Raw genomic sequence first — 23,783 nt, 5'->3', positions numbered from 1 at the left:
CTAAGAGCTCAGCAAGTGTTTCTGCACACACTGTTCCAAGGAATGGGCATGGAAAGACAAGCACAGGCTTCCTAACAAGTATGCCTTTCCCCTAAGCCTCTTCAGCAGAACCAGGCCAGGATCCGACACGACAGCTGCTGCAGCCCAGTACCAGCTCCCCAGTCCACCCTTTGGGTGCCAGCGGTAGCCCCTGCCCTTAGGCTCCAAGGCTCAATCCGGACAAAAGTAAGCATTTATAGCCCTTCCCTTTGGAGTTCCATGAAAACGGCTATTCCCTTTCCCATGTCCATGTCAATTACAGGACTCCCTCTTCTACAGCAATATGAATTCCCAAAAATATCAACAGCTGATAAAAACACAGAATTATGGCTCCAGTGTTGTGTCTAGTGGAGTTCCAATGGTTCTGGAGACTCGCCCTGAATGACAAGAAACCCTTCAATTCAAGCAATGCTCAGTCTGGATTCAAGCTATGAAATACCAGGTAAGCATTGTACTGGGAGTCAGTGTGATGTAGTGATTTGACTGGTGGACCAGGACTCTGGGGGACTGAGGTTAAAATCCCTACTGAGCCATGAAGACCACTAGGTGACCTTGATCAAGCTGTACTTTCTCAGCACAACTTGCGTCCTTCCAGCTGTTGTAGCCTCTGAGTCCCAGAAGCCCTAGCCAGCTTGTCCAATGGCCAGGAATTCTGGAAATTAGAAGCCCAAACAGCTGGAGTGCCACAGGTTGTGTAGGCTGCTATAGAGGAAGACAATTCTTAACTCTTGCCAAAAAAACAAACAAAAAAACCCCTTTAACAAGATCACTATAGGTTACAAATTGAAGACACATAACATGCAAGTATTGTATAGTATAAGTAGGTGACCTTGATCCAGTCTTATCTGCAGTTGAGGGTCATATAGCTGTTGCTGAATATAAATACCTTCCTACCAAAAGTGATGTCCTCCATATAATTTTAAACCATGTTGATGGCCTATTAGGGGCAGAAAGGGGGTGCCCATTCTTCCCAAAGGGCAAAAGTGTTGCACTGGCAGATGTAGGGTATAGTTCTGGTAATCTATTCTGGCCTTAACTCAGAAACAGTAACTTTCCAGTTTGGTATGTGGATCGTTTTTGTGTCCATAGGGCCTAGGCCAGAGGAGAATCGGTTTCTGGGAGTGAAAACTAGGCTAGCTGTGTTTACTTTGCCTGGCAATGGGCTCCAGGTCTCAGGCCTTCAGGTATTCTCCAGTCCTGCCTGCCCTTGAACAGATTTTGTAGTTCAACTGTCAGCCTGAGGCCCCTTCCACACAGCTGTATAAGATAGATCCACACTGAATTGTATTATATGGTAGTGTGAACTCAGATAACCCAGTTCAAAGCTGATATTGTGGATTATCTGCCTTGATATTCAGGGTTATATGGCTGTGTGGAAGGGTCCTGAGTTTCACAAATCATTATGAACACTGATTCGCTGCAGTGCTGTGGTGTCTTGCTATAGAAATGTGTTTTAATCTTATGACTATCTGTTTCAATCTATGTGTTTTAAATGGTTTTAATTTTGGAAAATGGCATTTATAACTACTTTTGGGGATCATAACTTTTTAGAAATGCATGACCTTTCAGAGAAGAGCCAAACACTCTTTAGAATAGAATCTTCTCTTGTGGTATGTAACCAGGGCATCTCTCTTGTAACAAAACAGTTATCAACAGGTCACATAGTCAAAAGGAGATAGAAGAAGAAAATATGTGGTCTGCGGCCCATTTTGTAACCCCTCAGAAACCATAGAGTAAAGGAAGCTGCAAACCAGAACATACATACAGGAAAAAGTAAGCAACAGGATCATAGATAAACACATTACAGTACAGTCTTGGTTATCCAACATAAATGGGCCGGCAGAACGTTGGATGAGTGAAAATGTTGGATAATAAGGATGGATTATGGAAAAGCCTATTAAACGTCAAATTACCTTATGACTTTACAAATTAAGCACCAAAACCTCATGTTTTAAAACAAATCGACAGAAAACACAGTTCATACACAGTAACGTTATGTAGTAATTACTGTATTTACAAATTTAGCACCAAAACATCGCAATATATTGAAACAGCTGTGGATCTAGGTGGGAGGCAGACTCCCACCTAGAATGTTGCATGAGTGAAGGTTGGATAAGTGAGACCCGACTATACTAGAGAAGGCTTTAAGAAGGTTGTCATTTCCAACTTTTAAAATATTATCTACAGGCAGTCCCCAAGTTATGAACAAGGTAAGTTCTGTAGGTTTGTTCTTAAGTAGAATTTGTATGTAAGTCAGAACAGGTAAATTTTTTAAGTATAACTCCAGCCATATATATATGCTTTGGGTAGCATAGGGAAGAGTGAACACCCCTGTGATATTTGTTTTGCTATCTATGCACACTCAGGTTTCATCTCACTTTCTGTCCCTGTGATCATTGGATTTTGAAAAAAATGGCTTGTTTTGGAAACAAGGATTGGTAATAAAGCTTCATTTGAGATACCTTTTCCCCATGATAACTTGTTCAGGAGTGAATTCCCCCTCCAAGGGGCAGATTTCTCTCACTTCCTCTTACCCTGCCCCCCCCCCCCCAGTTCTTAACTATGAGTCTATGTCAGGTTTGTAACTCTGGGATTGTCTGCATTATGGTTTAATTATGTTGTAACTCACCTTGAGCCTTAGGAAGCAGCAGGTAAGAGATCATCATCATCATCATCATCATCATCAGAAGAAGAAGACAAGCCATTACATACTTACTTACACAAGCCATTACAGATCAAATTACCATGAAGATCCCCCTTCCAGCCCAATGACTGGATCCAGATTTACCCAGGTTTAGGAGTGCCAAATCTTAGTTCTATTATGTTGTTAAAGACCAGAATCACTGGATTGCTGTGAGTTTTCTGGGTTGTATGGCCATGTTCCAGAAGCATTATCTCCTGACGTTTCGCCTGCATCTCTGGCAGGCATCCTCAGACCTCACAACCTCTGAGGATGCCTGCCAGAGATGTAGGCCAAACGTCAGGAGAGAATGCTTCTGGAACATAGACATACAGGCAGAGGCGGCCCTAGGTAATTTTCAACGGTAAGCAAACAGTATTTTGGCGCCCTTCTCTCTCCCCCCCCCCCCAACCAATCACTGATATATATTTTATGTTCGTTGTGGGAGTTCTGTGTGCCATATTTGGTTCAATTCCATCATTGGTAGAGTTCAGAATGCTCTTTGATTGTAGGTGAACTATACATCCCAGTAACTACAACTTGCATATGTCAAGGTCTATTTTCCCCCTGGGCAAAACCAACTATACTGCAAATGCTTACTTTGTGTAATGGGTTGAGCCGCCCCTGCATACAAGCCAGAAAAATCACAGACACATAGTTGTATTGACTGAAAAGGATGGCCAAGTCTGATGCAAAGCCATGCTGTTCAGTGGAATCAACTAACACGTTATAATATGGCTCTGCGACTATTAAGCAACCAGATGATAGATAGGAACGTGTAAATTGATTCCTTCAGGTATATATATAAAAAGATTTCAACAAAACACCACTGTTTGCATCTTAACTGAATGCAAAACTTCTGCCACTAAATTTGCATGGCAAACGATAGCCAGGTATGTAAACTGGAAAACTTGGCTCTAAAATAAGCTTGGGCCAACTTGGGCCCTCTAGGTGTTTTGGACTTCAACTCCCACCATTCCTAACAGCCTCAGGCCCTTTCCTTTTCCCGCTTAAGCAGCTGAGGGGGAAAAGGAAGGGGCCTGAGGCTGTTCGGAATGGTGGAAGTTGAAGTCCAAAACACCTAGAGGACCCAAGTTGGCCCAGGCCTGCTTTAAAATTTAGGAAATAGGACAAGGAAACAAATTAGGAAACAGGACAAGGCCTTTGACCCTGACAATCCTTCCTGGCCACATCTTTGAACGAAGTGCGACACCTGCTGGGGAAGGCCGGTACTGCAGGCAGCGCCTCCCTAAGCAGTTCATGTCTTACGTCCCTCTAGCTCCCTTTGGTCTCAGAACAGAGGTTTTGTTTGTTTACTGGGCCGAAAGGGGCTCTGTCACGTGACCATTGCCTCATTTCCCATTTACGGCAGGCAACCCTGCGGTAAACAAACTTGTAGTGAGCTTTCTATTGCGACATTGGTTCTGAGGGAGTTGTGCCTTCCTCTGAGGCTTACACTTACCCCTAAGGTCGCCCAGTGGGTTTCCTAGACGGAGCTCAAACCACTAGGCCACGGCCTCTTGTCCCAGAAAGCGCCTTGCCGGAGCTCTCAAGAAAAGGCGGCAAACTCTCTCTCTTTGCTCAACACCGCCTGAGCTCTGCCAGTGCAGCATTTTTCTGAATGAAGCAGAGAGTGTTTGAGGATCGGGACATCTGTAGGGATACCAAGGTGCTTGTTCATAGAGCTATTGTCCTCCCAACCTTGCTATAAGCCTGCAAAACGTGGACTGTCTACAGACGTCACATGCAACTCCTGGAACGATTCTATCAGTGTTGCCTCCAGAAAATCCTGCAAATCTCTTTGGAAGACAGGTGGACAAATGTCAGCATGCTAGAAGAAACAAAGTCCACCAGCACTGATGCGATGGTCCTCCACTATCAACTCTGCTGGACCGGCCACGTTGTCTGGATGCCCGACCACCGTCTCCCAAAGCAATTGCTCTACTCCGAACTCAAGAACGGGAAACGGAACATTGGAGGACAGGAAAGGAGATTTAAAGATGGGCTCAAAGCCAGCCTTAAAAACTCTGACATAGACACTGAGAACTGGAAAGCCCTGGCCCTTGAGCGCTCCAGCTGGAGGTCAGCTGTGACCAGCAGTGCTGTAGAATTTGAAGAGGCACGAATGGAGGGTGAAAGGGAGAAACGTGCCAAGAGGAAGGCACATCATGCCAAACCTGACCGGGATGGCCTTCCACCTGGAAACCAATGCCTTCACTGTGGGAGAAGATGTAAACCAGTAGTTCTCAACCTGGGGTCCCCAGATGTTTTTGGCCTTCAACTCCCAGAAATCCTAACAGCTGGTAAACTGGCTGGGATTTCTGGGAGTTGTAGGCCAGAAACATCTGGGGACCCCAGGTTGAGAACCACTGATGTAAACCAAGAACAGGGCTCCACAGCCACCTACCTACCCATCGCCAGTACACTGATCCTGGAAGACTATCCTACTCGGACAACAAGGGATCGCCTAAGTAAGTAAGTAAGATTGGCTAGCGAGGCTCCCCCCTTCCATCCGCTAGAACCTTAAGAGATTTAAAGATAGGCTTAAAGCCAACCTTAAAAACTGTGGCATAGACACTGAGAACTGGGAAGACCTGGCCCATGAGCACTCTAATTGGAGGTCAGCTGTGACCAGCAGTGCTGCAGAATTTGAAGAGGCACAAATGGAGGGCGAAAGGGAGAATCGTGCCAAGAGGAAGGCATGTCAAGCCAACCCTGACCGGGACTGCCTTCAGTCTGGAAACCGATGTCCTCACTGCAGGAGAAGATGCGGAAGAATAGGGCTCCATCCTGCCGAGACACCACATCTGGAAGACAACCATCCTGGAGCTAGGAGGGATCGCCTAAGTAAGTAAGCTACTGCGCATGCTCTAAAGACCCCCTCCCCGCCGTTTCCATGGAGACCCCTGACGCCTCCCTCCTCTTGGGCACAGGAACCCCGCCCCTCGGCTGGCCACGTGCCCCTCCGCGCGCGCTCCATCTCTCTCTCTCTCTCTCTCTCTCTCTCTGGAAGTGCTGCACTTCCGGCTCAGCACCAAAGAGCCACCAGACAAGTGTGGTGGGGACAGGAGGCGAAGTCACTCTGGAGGTCGCGGGAGGCGCCTTGGACTTCGAGCGAGCCTTTCGAGGGACTCTCAGTGCGTAGGAAAGGCCCCTCGTAGCCCAAAAGACTGATCCGGAAAGGTCTCGCCCGCTTCGGAGGCTTATTGGCAAAACCTGGACGCTTCTTTCCCGGCTGGACTACAATTCCCAGAATCCCACTCTGGCGTGGCCAACCATGGGATTCTGGGAGTTGTAGTTTTGCTGCCCTTCTCTGCCTCACCAAACTACAATGGCAATTCAAAGTTATGCAGAGGCAGCCCGTGTCACTTTGTGATGGTTCAGTATACACCAACTTTGTTTCATGCAAAAAATGAATAACATATATTGTATTGTCGAAGGCTTTCATGGCCGGAATCACTGGGTTGTTGTAGGTTTTTTCGGACTATATGGCCATGGTCTAGAGCAGTGGTTCTCAACCTGGGGTCCCCAGATGTTTTTGGACTTCAACTCCCAGAAATCCTAACAGCTGGTAAAGTGGCTGGGATTCCTGGGAGTTGTAGGCCAAAACACCTTGAAGAGGACCCACAGGTTGAGAACCACTGGTCTAGAGGCATTCTCTCCTGACGTTTCGCCTGCATCTATGGCAAGCATCCTCAGAGGTAGTGAGCTTTGTGTATAAAGGAGCTCCGGTGGAGCAATGGGTTAAACCGCTGAGCTGCTGAACTTGCTGACCGAAAGATGGGCGGTTCGAATCCAATGAGCAGGGTGATCTCCCGCTGTTAGCCCCAGCTTTTGCCAACCTAGCAGTTCAAAAACATGCAACTGTGTGTAGATCAATTCTGCAGGAAGGTGACGGCTCTCCATGCAGTCATGCTGGCCACATGACCTTGGAGGTGTCTACGGACAATGCCAGCTCTTCGCCTTAAAAATGGAGACGAGCACCACTTCCTAGAGCTGGACACAACTAGACTTAATGTCAGGGGAAACCTTTACCTTTTGTTGTGTATAAAATTACCTTCAGGTTATGTGTACAGTTCAAAGTGTATATGAAAAAAAATGATCTGAAATGAGGTTTGTGCCCCATCTTCAAGGATGCTCATTATATACATATATTCCAAAATACTTCTGGGTTGAATTGGTTGAGACTGTGTCAAATATTCAAAATGTGCTGCAGGATGTCCCACAAAAGCAAAGTTTTTGCAATTTAATAAATTTTCCCCATTTTTTTAATAGAACCAATTAGGAAATGACATTTATAACCTAGGAACAACAGTCATGTTACATAGTATAATCAGTCAAGAAGAGAATGGTGAAACTGCATTCTTGCAAGTGGCAAAATACTAAACACAGAATGGCTCCACCATCCCACATGCCTCATTAATACACGTGTTGTCTCATACCCTGATTTCCCCTGTCCTACCCTTCAATAAGAAGAAGAAAGGAACTGCTAAAATCCTTAATGGCTACTTCCAACAACCATTTAAAGTGGAACTATTATGGAATCCATCCATTAGGAAATGGTGATTTCATGGCCACTTTGTTTCACTCTGTTCCTAAAGGCCATCCTGCCCATTAGGTAAATAAAATCCATCAGCCATCGTATTGGGGTGTGTGATTTCTCACCCGACTCCTACAATCATACTGATCTCTAGGCCACGTTCAGGTCCATTATAAGCATTCCTTGTTGGACAATAATAGCTTGTATGGTAAAGGTACCCAAATACCCCAAAGGCACCAGATTGTATCCAGTCTTGGAGGCTAAGCAGGATCAGTCCTGGTTAGTACTTGAATGGGAGACTGCCAAAGAATACCCAGATATGTGAGCTATATTTCAGAGTAAGGAACCGAGAAAACCACCTCTGAGTATCCATTGCCTAAGAGAACCTAGTGAAATTAATAAGTCACCAAACTATGGTAAGATTCAGAGTTGAGAAGCCATAGCTCAGCCATGGAGAATAATGTACAGAAGACCATTTGATGAAAGCATCCTTCCCCCCAAAGCAGTGAAATCCCATCACCCCTGTATCTTATGATAGTGTGTTTTACAGCATTGCATGACAGCCAGTGAGATTGGAAGTGGAATCAGGAACGCCAAGTAATTCTTGCGAGTCCCAGGAATGACATTTTTTTCTACACATTTGTGATACTAGGAAAGACAAGAACGTTCTCGTGAAATCTATATTTGTATGAAACCATGCTGGCTTTGATGTGCTAAATTCACATCTAAAGCTACCCTCAGTGATCTTCGGGGCAGGAATTATGCAGGCTAGGTTCATGTTTTCTTTAGCACATGACTGGAAACGTCTTCCCTAAGCTAGTAACCTATTTTGAAAATCAAAGCAAATCTTGACAATAGTTCTTTGTGTTCCCCTTCTATCAAGTTGATAGAGCATTTGTTTAGCTACTGGGAGTGTGCTGTGCACACGCAAACACAAGACAGCCTTTCCCCTAACTGTAGAGGCAGCAGAAGGGCTTTGTAGCCTATTCGCATACATTCCTTAAATCCAGCAATGTAATGAAGCGTTTTTATTAGCATGTATCTGGAACAGTGAGGCAACTTTTAATATGCAAAAAAACAAAACAAAAAACCTTTCCTTTCCTTGAGTGGCAGGGCAAGAAAAAAGAGTGTATGTTATCTGTGCCACCAGGGCTCTCTGATGGCACAGCGAGTGAAACCACTGAGCTGCTGAACGTGCTGACTTAAAGGTTGGCGATTCAAATACGGGGAGTGGGGTGAGCTTCTGCTGTTAGGCCCAGCTTCTGTCAACCTAGCAGTTCGGAAAAAATGCAAATGTAAGTAGATCAATAGGTACCACCTTGGCGGGAAGGTAACGGCACTCCATGCAGTCGTGCTGGCCACATGACCTTGGAGGTGTCTATGGACATCTCCATTTCAGCTTAGAAATGGAGATGAGCTCTAACTAAACTTAATGTCAGGGGAAACCTTTATCTGTTTCTACGTACCATATTTTTTATCAGTCAGTCAAAGCGTGACAATTTATCAGGAGAATGTGATCCAAAACTGTGTGTGCTGCATAAACAATTAAATTCATCCACTATGCAGAAATAAATAGAATTTTGTGATCTATATAGTTTATGCTTATTTTCATTTTGCATTTTTATTCCTCAATTGGTTATTATTTTGCATTTTTTCTAGCTTGGTTGAGTGATTTAAAAAACCTTGAAAACCACCACAGATTTTTGGGAACTGAATGCAGGTGTGCCCGAATGCTGACCGTTTTCCTGATTCCCAGGAAATCAGAGTACAAACTCATGTTCTCTGGACTATCCAGAGAGAAGATTGTGCACAATGATGATATGGTTATGTAAGGCCACTTGCATTGCTCTGGGAAGGATGATTCTTTGTTCTGAGTTCTGCTGAGCTTATACCCACAACAGGCTTTCCTGTGAAGAATGCCAATGAGCCTCCCAGGGAGAAGTGAAAATGTTCAGCTCACACATTTTAAATTTCCGCTAGTGCTGCAGTTTTGCCAGGAATTGACTACCAATTAGTGTTGTTTTCCATCTGCATGGTTGTTAACTTCCCCTATAAAGGCGATCCCCAAGTTTTGAACAAGATAGGTTTGTTCTTAAGTTGAATTTGTTTGCAAGTTGGAACAGGCAAATTTTTAAAGTGTCACTTCAACCAAATATATTGGGGGGGGGGGGGGGGCTTTGGATAGCATAGGGAAGAATGAAAACCCTGTGGTATTTCTGTGCCCCTGTTCAGAAGATTTCACCTCACTTTCTGTTCCTGTGATAGATTTTGAACATTTTGGTTTCTTGTAGAAACAAGAATTTATGATAAAGCTTCAGGTGAGACACCTTTTCCCCATCATAACTCTTATCGGCCGTGAATTTCTTCTCCTAGGGGTACACTTACTGTTGTTTCACCCCTAGTATTTGTAAGTTGAATGTTTGCAACTTGGGGACCGCCTGTATTAAGAGTTTTTCTAGAACTCAATTTACTTAATAGGAACAGCAATAACTATTTTCTGTGGCATGATAGAAGATGCTACTGACAAAATTTATTATACTTCAGTTGGGGCCCCTTTCCCCTGAAAGCCCTTCCTGTGGATTGGATTAAGGAAGATGATATTGTTGAAGTACCATGTGATAAATTCAAGTGCCTTTCTTTTCTTGTTTAGTGCATCAGCCACTCTGCTATTTCATCATCTTGGGTATGACTTCACAGCCCCTTAAAAGTCTTGCATGGTGGCAGAGATGTATCCAAATGTTTTTCTTCATTCTCTGCTTCCTTTAACCCTACATCCTTTAAGTTTAGTCATCATTTTTGAAACAGAACCTCAAAAGAAGAGAAATGGACATTAGAGACAATAAATAAAAGTTATGTTAACTCGATTTCAGAGTAACATTAATATAGGTATACTGCTTCAGTTTAAGTAATGTATTTTGAACTGGACATTAATAATAATCCACACTGAACAGTGCGAATTTAACCTTGATTACTAGGAGTGTGTGCAGAATGAGGCCTATTACAACTAGAATGGAAGCAAGGTCGACTTAACTTTTAATATTGAATGAAAACAGGGAGCAAAGCAAGAAAGAACGATATTATATGTGAAGAAAGCACCATCTGACACTTCATGGTTATATAAGTATTCTCTCACTTAGTTTCCCATGCTGTCAGATTCATTTGGTTCCATTTTGAACCATGTTTGCTAAGTCTAAAGTGTACAGTAACCCCACTCTAACAAATGGGATATTTGAACAAAGTTTTTAAACTTGTAGAAGATAGCCATACAAAAACACTAAGCTAAATGTCTAGCAGTTTATTTATATACACAGATGTTTATACACAACAGGAGAGCCAGGGGTGCAATGTGTGGAGTACAGATACTGTTATTTCTCATGCCCAAAAGCTTGACTTGGCCCAACAAAGTGGCACTGAAACAGACTATGAAAAATATACAAAACGTTTGTTATGTGATGTTGCATTTCTCCCAGGCGAGTCTGAAGAGACAGATGGGAACTATGCTGGAGGGGGCAGCTCTGCTCCCTGCTCTCACAGTAACATTTCTTCCCTTTCAGGCAGTTCTCATAGAGACCATTCCACACCTAAACTTCTCAAAGTATAAAAAAACAACATTTTGCTCCTGAGATAAGCATGCAGTAATAGTACAAATACAACCAAAGTCTGTACCTGACTTGGATTATTCTTTCCAGACTTACAGTAAAACAAACAAAACAAAAATACATAGGCCTACAGCCAGACTCCCTCCCTCCCTGCTACCTCCAGAAGGTCAAAAAGTAGTCTATGAAACTAATAAAACTTGCTTCTCCTTTTACATCCAAAAAGTTATGATCTGAGGAGACCCTTTTACAAACAAGTCATGAAACAGGCCCACAGATTTGCACCTCCACTTTAAACACCAATAGCAGCAGAATGCGTCGGCAGGTGCACCCCAAGAGTTCATGGCAAGTTGCTGGTGCCGTGCTCAGATGAGATCTCAGATGGCCAGAGCACCTCTGCTCTGCAGAAAATATGCCTGTTGGCTTTCTAATAGTATGCCAATCTACCCTGAACTGTGAGCAGCAGCAGCAGGCAGGCAGCAGGGCTTTGATCTAAACTGTGGTTTGGTCCTCTGTGGAGGCACAGCTTGTACATGGCTGCAGGCAGGTGGGTAAGGCTACAGAAATTGAAACTGACATTGAGTCTCTTTGCCAGTGTTCAACAGAAGCCAGTTCTGTTATCTTCCTTGCATTTCTTTCAGGTGGAGATGCACATACAGTATAAGGATCAAGTTTAGCAGTATCATCTCCATGACACACAAAGGGCCTTCTTTGGAGTCATCTAGACTGAGCATTATCCAAAGTGCAACTCTCCGTCATTCACAGGGAATTGTTCAACTGATATTTCGGAAAGATCATGCAGCAGGTCTAGGCTACAAAAGTGCTAATAAAGAGATGGTGGCTCCTGCTCCCAACTAAAAGGGCAAGATCAGTTATTAACAAAAAGCACAGTGCAGTAGTAACCTCTAGCTGAGGAGAGGAAGAGATACTTCCAAGGCAGCAGCTGCCACCAATATAAAAAAGAAATTGAGTTCTCAGCAGGTGAACTTGCAGTTGGCCCTTATCGGTAACATAAGGGGACTCCTCACACTGTTCATAAACCAATGCTAGCAGTTTCCGTGTATTGCTAGAGAGACGGCTGGCTATGTATTCCAGAAGGCTGAAAAGCTAATTTATCATCTACATGAAGGCAACAACACAGTACGTGCAAAGTCCTGCTACAAGAGTCAACACTACTGGACATAAAAGTGTCAGCAAGCTGTAAAGGTCAACAAACAGAGGCTATGCTGCTCCTGTAAGAACAGGCTGGAAGGATTATTTACAACGCCTTCAGAAGAGGACCTGAATGTATATAATGCATGCAGAATGGCTTGGTTGGACATTGTTGTCCAGATCAACATCTTCTTCCTAAAATATGTTTACTCTCACTGTGGTCTTCTATGCATTTCCAGGACAGACTCTCACACTCTAACCTCCTGGTGAGCTAAACACAGCACAAACAAGCAACACAACCCTAGTTCTAACAAGAGGACAAAGGGGAAAAGTTGCCTTGCATTAAGTTGTTGAAAGCCAACCAAATGTCATCTTGTGCTATTTTGTTTTGCAGCATTAGGTATTTACACACCTGCAATACAGCTTCCACCTCTGTGGCAACGTCCCTAAAATGGCACAAGATGTGTAATTATTATATTGAATTATTTACTTGAGATAATGAGGTAGAACCAACTGGGAAGTGGCAGATTTTCACAAAATGACCAATATAATAAGGAGACTGGCTCCAGCGTAACAGATGGGGGTCTTATCTTAGCAAACATATTGTCACATTCATTTAACAAACAGAATGGGATGGGATACTCCACAGAGCCCTAGGGCAAGCTGGCTTCGTTTGGGACAGACTCAATTCCCTTTATTTCAAGGCAGAACAGGATCATAGGGGTGTGCTAATCTTCTGAACAACTTTCTTTAAACACAGCATATATATCCACCCTCACCCTCAAATCCCACCCCCCCCCCCACCCCCAGCAAACAAGCAGGAACTTCCACTGTAGCCAAGAGGAATAATACCAAAAGAAAAAATAAATAATTAGCACGACTTCATGAATTCCTAAATGGGTTGAGCCCCAGACGATATTGCAATAAGCCTAATGTACTCCATTAGTTTGACAGGTGCAAGTTCGAATTTATAGTGAACCGTGTCCCTCAACTGGGAAGAGGGTCACTGACAGCAAACTTCCTGCTTCCGACCATCCTATCTCCTGTTGTCTCTCTGGGTGCCTGTTAAAAGGCACTTTTACTCTGCAGAGCTGCTTTCAACCAAAAGCAAATGTCAGGCTGCAGAGACTGATTCCGCGGCATGCCCAAAGGGATGGCTTAACAATAACTCTTCAAAGGGAGTCCACTTGCATTTATCTACTGTGACAGTTATGGGTACTTTCCTACAGAGCTCTGTTGATGTTTTCTTACATAGCTTTACTAATATGCCTCCATCCAGCTACTCCAGTACTGCCAGGTTATACACAAATATATAGGTTATACACAAATATACCTGCATATAAAAAAACTGCAAACGTGAAATGTACAGGCACACGTCGAGTAAAGATTCAAACAAAACAAGCTAGATCCATCAATATTCTGCCTGGCTGCAAGCAGATCTCTGGGCCAGAGGGAGGCAAATCCTTTCAGGACAAGCAAAGTACTCAATCCAAAGAACAGTCACAACCAGGTCTCTTTCTTAACTCAAAGAACTTGAACCTGGAAAGCTTATTGCTATTGAACAAGACTGTGCTTTGCAGTTATGCTGGCTGAAAGTAACCACAACACTAAAATACAGAGAAAACTGTGTCCTTTAATATTTTTGGTTCCTTATGGAGCAAACTAATAGAATTACTAGCTTTGTTAAAAAAAAAAAAAGAGGAAAAAAACTAGCAACAGGAAAGGGATAATGCTATATACATGCTCTGGAATTCGCAGAGTGAAGCTCAGAACAGTCCAGAGAGCTGTGGGTATATGTTTGTTGTTTGTTTGTTTTGTAAAAGGATTTTAAAATGAGGTGGTCACCACAACAGGAGATAAAATTTAGACTTTAAAACAGAGTTGTTCTCCATAGTCTTCCCTATGTTACTGAAGTACATCTTGGAAGAAGTAAAAAATGTTCTCATATGTTACAGGTCTTTGTTTAACCAAAACATGAAAAGTACAGAAATTATTGTGATACCTCAAACTCAATATGGAGACTTCCAAGCAGTGGCTGGCAGAAAGCAAAGCTTTTCCTTAAGATTTGGGAATCAAAAGTAATGTTGGAAAAATTGCATTACTTTCTTCAAAGTGTAAAATGTCTCACTACAGAGGCTCCCACTGGAAAAAAGTGAGATCCGATTTTAATGCTAGATTGGTCAATGCACAAAGTGGTTCTCTCATTTGCTCTTCTTGCAGAACTGAGTCAGGAAGCTTTGCTTCTGCAGACTACACATTGGCAAGAGAGAGAAATAGGTTTCCGCCAGCTGCTCCTTGAAAAAGATCCAAGAACACTTTCAGGACAGACCTGCGAAGGCCACAACTACCCTAAGGGAGGCCCACATGCCTCCAACAAGCAGGGGTTTCAGGACAAAAACTAACCCTTTCTGTAAGTATACAACTGTGGACATTTAAAACAACTGCTGTCCTCAACCCTAATGCCTCAATATCAGTTCTCCATAGAACTGTTCCCTTCCCCAAAAAGTGCATTCCAAGAGGTCTAGTGCATCCATCTATATTAGGCCAAGCTCTAACTAGAGCAACTATTATCCAAAGTCTGTGGAACAGCTCTTAAGGTTGTCACTTCCAAGAGCTATGAATTAACTGTGATCATTCACAAAATGAACTAATGCTGTCAAGGTTAATATTAAAAATCACTAATGCCTTGTCTTACCCCATACACAGAAGCCCATCCATGTATGCAGGGCCAGAATATGGCCCAATTGCATTCAAGACGTCACTAATCATGGGAACAAGGCCGGCAAACACCAACTCCCTGAGGTGAAAACAAGCACAGGTGGCAGCTCATTCCATTAGAAGGCCACCAAAGCCAGGCAGATGCTCCCCTCTACAGAAGGAACATGCTCTGAAAATGAATGTGCCCTCAGTTTCTCATCAACTCCCTCATCAAAAATTTGTTAATGTGGATGGAAGTGTATCATTCTGGTAGGAAATTAGGAGATGGGGAAGGAATACTGCCATCCAGCACCATAGTGCTTGGATCTGAGTAAGGCTGGAGAGATACTATTGTACCTACACGTCCCAAAATGACATGCAGGGTTGGTACCTAATAAACACATGACTACCGTGTCTGATTGTGCTATCAAACAATATATAGCTAGCCAGAAACTTACAGGAATTAAGAGGTGGGACAGTGTGGCTGACACCTAACCAGGCCTTTCTGGAATTTCTATCGATTTCAGGAAACAATGAGAAGGAGGTTGGCACACTTCATCAACAGGATGCAAAGCAAAACCATTAAAGCACTGCACTGATTTTCCTTTGGTCATTTATTTCCCCAGGTAGGATGATCCGATAACTCCCAGATCGGAGAAGATAAATGAAGTATTCATCTGTAACCTTTAGAAGATTCTCACACATCTGCTCAGGGGCAGCAATAGCAGAGTGGAGTGTGTGCAAATCATGTGCCTCAGTCAGCCCCATAACTAATGTTTCCTTGGATCTGAATGCCTTTTTCAAATGAAAGAAGTTCAAACCATAGTGCCTCAGTGGAAAGTTGATAAGGAAGAGAGACACCGGAATCCCCAAAATCTACACCCCTGAAACGCCACATCGGTGTTTTCCTGTGGAGTCAGTCTCCACATGCCTAGCAAATGCAATCAAGGTGCTGTACACAATGAATGCCAACCCTCAGGTACAATATGCCCAACACTGGAGTCCGTGGACTTTTTCCCCCCACAAATCGTCCAGGCCAGGATGGTGAAAGCCTTTTTGCCGGGATTATCCAGGATATGTCCTTTGATGAGGTTAAATGCACTGGAGCAACAGAATATTTTCAAAGCAGCAGGGTCTGCTTTCTCTGTAAGGGTGGTAGTCCGTTCTGTTCCTATCATTGGGGGAGAAGATTAAAGAGTCCAGTGCACAGCTATTGGTTCTCATCCAGCATCTGTCCTATTATGTTGGTAAGGCTCTCTAGTCCAAACACATAGCCCATATCGGGGCCATCATGTACAGTAGGGTCATCGCGAAAGCCTTTGAATGTGCTGTGTGCAAAGTCAATCATACGTACATCCACCTTAGGCTTGGTGGTGGAGGACTCTGTGCTGCTGGCATCTTGTAGGCTCTCAGGGTGAGAGAGGTCCACTTGCTTCAGGCGCGCCTCTGGTCTGCACTCCATGTTTGCCTCAGACCGGGCAACCTTTCCATCATAAATGATGAGCAAGGAGCTGGAGTAGAACCGGTAAGAGGCCTGCCTCTCTAATACAGCTTTCAGACTTCGCAGTTTGCTAAGGATGGGCTCAAAAAGGTCCTTTCGTAGCTCAACGCCATTGTGCAGGTACTGGTAGAGTGCACTGCGAAAGCCCTCAATGGAAAGCCCTCTGCCATAGTATTTATTCCTGCACAAATAATGCCCTGTGTCCAACTGATATACCTGCAACATAGAGACAAAGCATTACATGGTTTATATGGATAGTCAAGTACAATAAGAATCTACAAATGCTGATCAGTGATTCTTTTTTACAGTAGCTCAAGAAAACCTTTGCACTTCTGAGACACCAGTATTGAAGTGTCTTGGCCAAAGGAAACAAATATCAGACCAGATCTTCAAAGCATAGTGGGTGACAAGTACAATAAGGAAGTGACCTCTTCGCCAATTCAAACCTCTACTAAAGAATGTTCTATACAGTCCATTAAGACACTCCAGAGCTAGAATCAAGCAGGGCAGATCCTGAGTAGCCAAAATAAATATGATGACACATCTCCACAGACTGCCTGGCCAAATCTGGTTGACTCCTTTAAGGAACCACAAGAATTATAACAATTCCATCATGGCATTAAAATGGATGCAAACTTCTTCAGTGCCCCATTCATGGACGGAAAAAACTTTTCTGCTTCCTTGCTAAATATGTCAGAATGTAACTAGCCACAAGACAACACAGAATCCTTTGAATACAAAGCACAAATTGTGGAAAAACTAACAGTCTAGTTAAATGCTTTATTAATATATTCAGGTAAGTAAATCTGTTGGGTAAAACAAACCAATGAAGAAGGCACAGAATCATTAGTTTCTTTAATACTGTAGATCCAAATACATGAAATCAATAGTACAAAATCACAGCCGCCATCAAAATCCATAGAAAGCTTGAACACAACCAAGATATTTCAGACAGCCACTCTCCAGCAGAGGGCACTACCATACAAGCTGTGAAGGTACGCTTGGGGGACCACTGTCACTCAAAGCAAGAGAGGCAACTGCCTGTGAGGTGATACTCCGTGCATTTTCCGAGTCTGGGACGCTGTGTGACACCACACACTTGAAACACCAGGCAGCCCTTCATGATTTCATAATACGAAATGTCTTGTCAACCATGGCCATGAATGGACTATAAATATCTGTGCCCGAGATTACGTGTTGTTTTCCATGTTTAGTTCTCCTACTCATTTTACAACACCAAACATCTTAAGATAATAACCTCAAAGCATGCCTGCCACCTCAAGGAGCCCAATTCCCAGTTGAGTTGCTTGTTTTGACACCAGTAACAATTCAAGGGGGTTGAACAAATTTAGGATAGGAAGTCAGTGCAAGGCACTGGAATCTCTGCTGTTAAATAGCTGGTAGTATTCTGCACCAAGTCCTCAGCTCCACTCAAAGGTGTCATCCTATTGTTACTTGACACTATGTGCAGTGGGCCCTAATCTCAGGTGAGTATCCACAAGATTGGTAAGCTAATAAATATTCACTGCTGTAAGAGTACAGCCACTACAAAATACGGCACCGTTTTACAGTGGCTCTAGTCTTTTTTGGAGTAATGAAATCAGAAGGTGGTTCGGGAGATGCCAATCCAACACCATGCCCTGTGGTTTCCCTTGGGACACGGTTCTGTCTCCCATGCTGTTTTATATTTATATGAAATTGCTGGGAGGTATCATCCGGATTTAGGCTGTAGTGTTCTCAACAAGAAACAGAGTTTCATCTATGCTGATGATCGTGCCATCATCACTCAAGCAGGAAGCTTTGAGATGGTTGAACAGAAGCTCTCTGATGCTTAAGGCACTCTTACTGCCTATTACAGGGAAAACCAGCTGATTCCTAATCCATCTAAAGCACAGACATGTGTTTTTCATCTTAAGAACAGACAAGCATCTCAAGCGCTAAGGATTATCTGGGAATGAATCCCAGTGGAGCCTTACAGCACACCCAAATACCTGGGTGTTACCCTAGACTGTTCTCTGACCTACAAGAAGCACTGCTTAAATATCAGAAAGTGGGTGCTAGAAAAAATACCATACAAAATCTCACTGGCACAACCTGGGGATCACAACCAGATACAGTGATGACATCTGCCCTTGCGCTATGCTACTCTGCTGCTGAGTATGCATGCCCAGTGTGGAACACATCTCACCACGCTAAAACAGTGGATGTGGCTCTTGATGAGACATGCCACATTATCACAGGATGCCTGCGCCCTACACCACTGGAGAAATTACACTGTTTAGCCAGTATTGCACCACCTGACATCCGCCGGGAAGTAGCAGCCAATAATGAAAGGACCAAGGCAGTGACATCTCCAGCCCACTCCTGTTCGGATATCAGCCAGCATGCCAACGCCTTAAATCAAGAAATAGTTTTCTAAGATCTACAGAGATACTCGCAGGAACACCTCAGCAAGCAAGAGTCCAAAAGTGGCAAGGTAAAACCTGGAACCTCAAGCCATGGCTGATACCAAATAAGAGACTCCCTGCTGGGTGCACAGGAGACTGCACTCTGGCACCACGAGATGTAGAGCCAACCTTAAGAAATGGGACCACAAAGTGGAGTCCATGACATGCGAGTGTGGAGAAGAGCAAACTACAGACCACCTATAACAATGCAGGCTGAGCCCTGCCACATGCACAATGGAGGACCTTCTTATAGCAAAACGAGAGGCACTCCAAGTGGCCAGCTACTGGTCAAAGGACATTTAATATAATGCCAACTTTCTAAACTTTGTATTTTTTTAAATGCATTACCACTGTATCCTTGGTTCACTCCTGATATGATAAATAAGCAGGCTGATAACACACAACTCTCCTTTCCATCTGATTCCAAGGAAGCTGTTTCTACATTATACCAGTGTTTACTGCCAACAATGGACTGGATGTGGGTCAACAAACATAAACTTTTATGCAGTCCTGATCTATAAAATACAATTTAACTGCACTGACTTGCATTATATGAGTCTATACTGACCATATCATAAAGTTCCAAACTGCATTATTATATGGCAGTGTAGATCCAATCGAAGACAAAACAGAAAAGTGCTCCTAGTCAATCCAAAAGCAGATCATGGATTAGGGATTCATCATGTACTGGATGGGACTACATGCCCCCGAAATCTCAGTTTCACAGCTTGGATGCACTCCTAGACTCTGATCTGAGCCTAGATGGCCAGCCTTCAGCTGTGGCTAGGAGTGTATTTGCATAATTAAAACTAGTGCACCAGCAGTGCCTGTTCACCGAGAAGTCAGATTTGGCTTTGGTGAAACATGCTTTGATCACATCTTGTTTAGGCCACTATAATATGGGTCTCCCTTTGGAAACGGTTTGAAAATTTCAGTGGCTCCAAAATGCTTTGGCTGAATTGTTGACTGGGGCTGGATAGAAGGATCATGTGACTTTCCGGCTGAAACAGATCCACTGGCTACCAGTTGTTTCCAAGGAGAATTCAAAGTGCAGATTTTTACCTTTACAGACCTACATGCCTTGGGTTCAGACTATCTGAAAAACCTTTATCTCCTAATGAAAGCCAATTTGAATTTTACAATCTGCAGGGGAGGGGGGCTTTTCCTCAGTCATACCACCTTCTCAGGTGCCTTTGGTGAGGATTCCAGAGAGCTTTCCCAGTGGTTGTTCTCAGGCTGTGAAGCTCCCTTCCATGCAAGGTCTGGCTGCCCCTCGTCCTGCTCTCTTTCTGCTGACAAGTGAAGAAGTTTTATTCAGGTAGGCTTGGAATTTTTATTGTGGAACAGTAGTCTGTGTGTGAAGTGATGTGATATGATTTTAAATCCTTTACTAACAATTTTGTTTTAAAGATGTTTTCAATGTAATTTTAATGGTATTGTTTATTTTGTAAACCAGTGCTTTAGCATAATCTTTTAAAAATGATTGTCAGCCACTTTGATTTTCATCTCAAGAGAAAGGTGGGATAGAATTAAATCAAAACAATCAATAAAGTAAGTTAATAATAACCAGTACTATCCCTCATACAAGTCTTCCTCTGTCATTTCTTTCTCTCATATAGTGTTTTTATCAGGAAGCAACATTCTTCAGGTGTCTACAACAGTTGTCAAATCCCAACATCTGTCCTGTGCACAGGAGGATATCAGCAGCCACAATTTAGTAGCAGCTCATACAATACCTGCATTCCACAAACTCGTACTCCTAGCGTGGCCGAGGTGCTCTGTGCACACTTCTTCATCTGTCGAGCAGCCTTCTCTTCCGACGCATCATCGCCATGCTGTCTGGTCCCCATTTTCAGGTCAAGCACGCAGGGAAGTTTAAAGTGATGTACCACATTCTCCAGCAAAAGGAATTCTGAAGGAATGGTCAAGGAGAATTTTTCTCTCAAGGTGCAAACTGCCTTTCTTGATTACTATAGATCCCCAAGGGCCTGTCTCTTGCTTTCCAGAGAACCTTCTGGCAGATAATATATATTCAAACAGAAAGAGGGAAGAAATCAAACACAAAATCTTTCCAGTGATAAAAATGTGGGAATGTAGGAAATCAGCCTTTCATCTTCAAACTAAGTGGCCTATTCAGTGGAAAAGACCCCATAAATGGAGGAGAAAATCCTAATTCTGAAAGCAATAGCCCATTTTCCTTTCATGCAGATGTTGGTGTTGGGCTACAGAAAAAGGGCACAAAGGCCACAGATAAGCAAAAAAGGGAGTTTCTGATCTAGAAGCATGAAAGCCTGCAGGAGTCTCTTTTAGCTGAAGGAAAAACTCTGCTCACCACAAAGCCCAAGGTTCTCACCATGAAAGGAATCACCAAATATACACTATAGTATGCTAAGTTCTGGCTTTGGAGGATACTGTAGAGCTTTCGTTCCTTGGACTCTGAACGCATGCGGCTCAACTGTTGTTTGTGGCAACGCAGGCTCCATGGATTAAAGGTGATCTTTTCAGAACCCACACTGCTGTTTCCATCTAGCATCTGAAATGGAACATCTGAATGGAAACTCTTCATACTCTTTGTGTCCTGGTTGCTGTTGGCACAACATAATTCACAAGTAAGACCTTTGCTGCTGTTAGATTAAAACAGATTTTTGGATTTTATTTATTTATTTACTTACTTAATTTTTATACCGCTCTTCTCAGGCATTAGGCGACTCAGAGCGGTTAACAACAAGTAGCGGCAAAAATTCAATGCAAACATCAAACATTTTCAACCCAGCTGTCTTCCCTAAGTGATTAAGTTGGGAAATGGGGCAGTTTACACACTTCACCTATTGGCTAGGAACTATCTCCTCTTTGCAGACATTTCACTGTCTCAGAAGATACCCAATAGGGACACACAAGTGTATTATTTAATCAAACTAAAAACAAAGGGAAGATTAAAGGTTAACAACCTCTGAATAAACTATGATTGAACTAATATAGAAGAAGCAGAAACACATTATACCTTTCCATGCAATCAGCAGGCAATCCTGCTTTCTCCTCTTTGTGATCGCTGCCACTGCCTGACCGGTTGAGGCTCCTGCGAGAGTGCTTACGACGAGGCTGGTCCCTCTCTGGTGTATCCTCGTGTTCCAAGGCTTCACTCTCCACAAAGGGATATGCTACCAGGTTAATGTAGCCATCGCTGTCTCCCTCAAAACAGACAGACACCACACCTGCCAGAAACAAGGACTGTATGAGACATGTCTCAGAAGACAACTCTTACCAACAACTACAGCAACAACTACAAAGTTGGCACTGCAAGGAAGATACTACCGCCAAGGACTGGACTAGAGATTACTATAAAACAGGTTCCCAAGAAAATAAAAGAAGGGAAGGCATGAGATTTTTGCATTTGTGTGGGTACAGGTGTATCCACAGACCAAGTAACTGTGACTTCTGTCCAGGAACTTCATGCTCTCTGTTCTAGCCACAAAAACAACGAGATGTTCAGGTATTCTTTGCATACCTGAACAATTACTCGCATGGACTGTTGCTGCATAGTAGAAAGTCCCTATAGGATTTGGAGTCCATAACAGGGAAAAAGACAGGATAAAAAGCAAGCAAGCAAGCAAATCAATAAATATTTTGTATTAAATGACAATACGGCTTAAAATAATTATGTAGTATTGACAACGAGTTGTATAAGCAGCTACCTGTCCAGAGGATAGCTTGAAGGCATACCAGTTACTTAGTTATTAGGAAAAAAGTGACTAGTTGCAATCAGTAACAACAAAGGAGAAGGGACTTTTTGCATGGAAGACTATACAATTTGATGTTGTATCTCTTTGGAACTGTGTATGAAGTATGTAGGTAACAGATAAATGGACATATCCATAGGAAGCACTATACAAGACTCTCAACTGCAAGATGGTGTTTTTTACTATGGTGTCTGAATCTCTGTGAAGGAATTCATCAGTGGGACATACATTATGGATATCTCTGGTACAGCCAATGCAATAGCAATAAACCCCATGACTAAAATTGTCTTACAAAAATGTGAAATAAGTTTGAAATGTAACCTTTAAAATACTAGAATTTAAATTCCAGATCAGAAAATCAGTCCTTTTCAATCTGTCTCAGTTTATTAAAAAACAAAAAGTAGAACCCTCCACTAGACTGGTAGTTAAATGTATTTTACAATGAGAGATTTATCTGCATATTCCTTGAAGACGAAGTAAGTAAATATTTCTCTGTTTTTGGTACAGTTTCAGTTGTAGCTCAAATCCACAGAATCTGCCCAAACAATGTCTTTCAAGTGTTCATAGGTCACTTCTGTCAATTTGTTGGCATAATCACAAGTTCTTGGGAACGATCCTTAAAATAAATTGGAATGGCTTCAGGCTGAGATGCAATCTAATTTTTCTACTGGTGACAGGATAATGTTTCAGTAAGAAAAGAATTTTATCACACACTATATCAATGTCACAAATAGCAGACTGCCTTTCCTTTGTCCTACATCGGCATTTTTTAAATGTATAGCTTATTAAACCCTATCAAAAGAATAACATGCATTTGAGAAGAGTCATGCTCCTTTGCTGTAACGTGACGCACCTTTATTTTTTTCCTCCCTTATGACATGATGCACAATCTCATTCATAAGGAATGCTGTGCCCATTCATGGTGTTCCATTTCACTTCTGTTGACTTATAAGAACAATCATTCTCCTCATCAATGTTTTGTTAAAGATAACATTAATTTAACACCGCTTTCAAGTTTCTGGAATTGGAAATCGTAGTTGCACCACCAAGTATCATTTCCAAGCCCAAAAAAAGTTTTGCAAAGAATGTGAACACTCCTCTTTGATAGCTGAATTATACTATATTTGTTTATCAGAAATGGTAAGAGATGCTTTCGGTGCCAAGTAACTTGGCAGAACTGCACACACTAAGAGAGCTCTGAACAAAATCCCTGCATTATGTTAAGAAATTCTTTACAGGCAAGAATTCCTCAAGTAGCTATTTAACTGCTATCCTGTCTTTCTCTCAGCATGGGATTCAAAATCCCGTAAAACAAACTTTTTACTATAGATAAACATTTTCAAATTGAATATCTACCTTTTGCATTATTGGATTTTTTTTTTTGTATTCACTTA

The 23,783-nt window shown here is 42.8% G+C and overlaps 1 protein-coding gene and 1 long non-coding RNA gene across 3 annotated transcripts in view; one reads left to right on the top strand and one right to left on the bottom strand.

Annotated features, from left to right (window-relative positions):
- On the top strand, positions 1 to 9,319 carry LOC137096043 (uncharacterized). Its single transcript, XR_010909172.1, has 3 exons — positions 1 to 225; positions 319 to 481; positions 8,919 to 9,319. It is a non-coding gene; the product is annotated as an uncharacterized lncRNA (long non-coding RNA).
- A 4,377-nt stretch (positions 9,320 to 13,696) lies between these two features.
- IP6K1 (inositol hexakisphosphate kinase 1) overlaps positions 13,697 to 23,783 on the bottom strand; it is a 37,335-nt gene continuing 27,248 nt past the window's right edge. For both annotated transcript variants that reach the window (XM_060765711.2, XM_060765709.2), the window contains 4 exons: positions 21,654 to 21,864; positions 21,065 to 21,237; positions 20,389 to 20,564; positions 13,697 to 16,421 (listed from right to left, as the gene is read on the bottom strand). In XM_060765711.2, coding sequence (XP_060621694.1) covers positions 15,915 to 16,421; positions 20,389 to 20,564; positions 21,065 to 21,237; positions 21,654 to 21,864 — 1,067 coding nt within the window. In that variant the 3' untranslated portion in view covers positions 13,697 to 15,914. The remainder of the gene's footprint in view (positions 16,422 to 20,388; positions 20,565 to 21,064; positions 21,238 to 21,653; positions 21,865 to 23,783) is intronic.

This window comes from Anolis sagrei, chromosome 2 (genome assembly GCF_037176765.1).
Source record: "Anolis sagrei isolate rAnoSag1 chromosome 2, rAnoSag1.mat, whole genome shotgun sequence".
NCBI classification, from domain to species: Eukaryota; Metazoa; Chordata; class Lepidosauria; order Squamata; family Dactyloidae; genus Anolis; species Anolis sagrei.
Note: the sequence above shows the minus strand (reverse complement) of the source record. Positions and strands in the feature narration are given on the sequence as shown.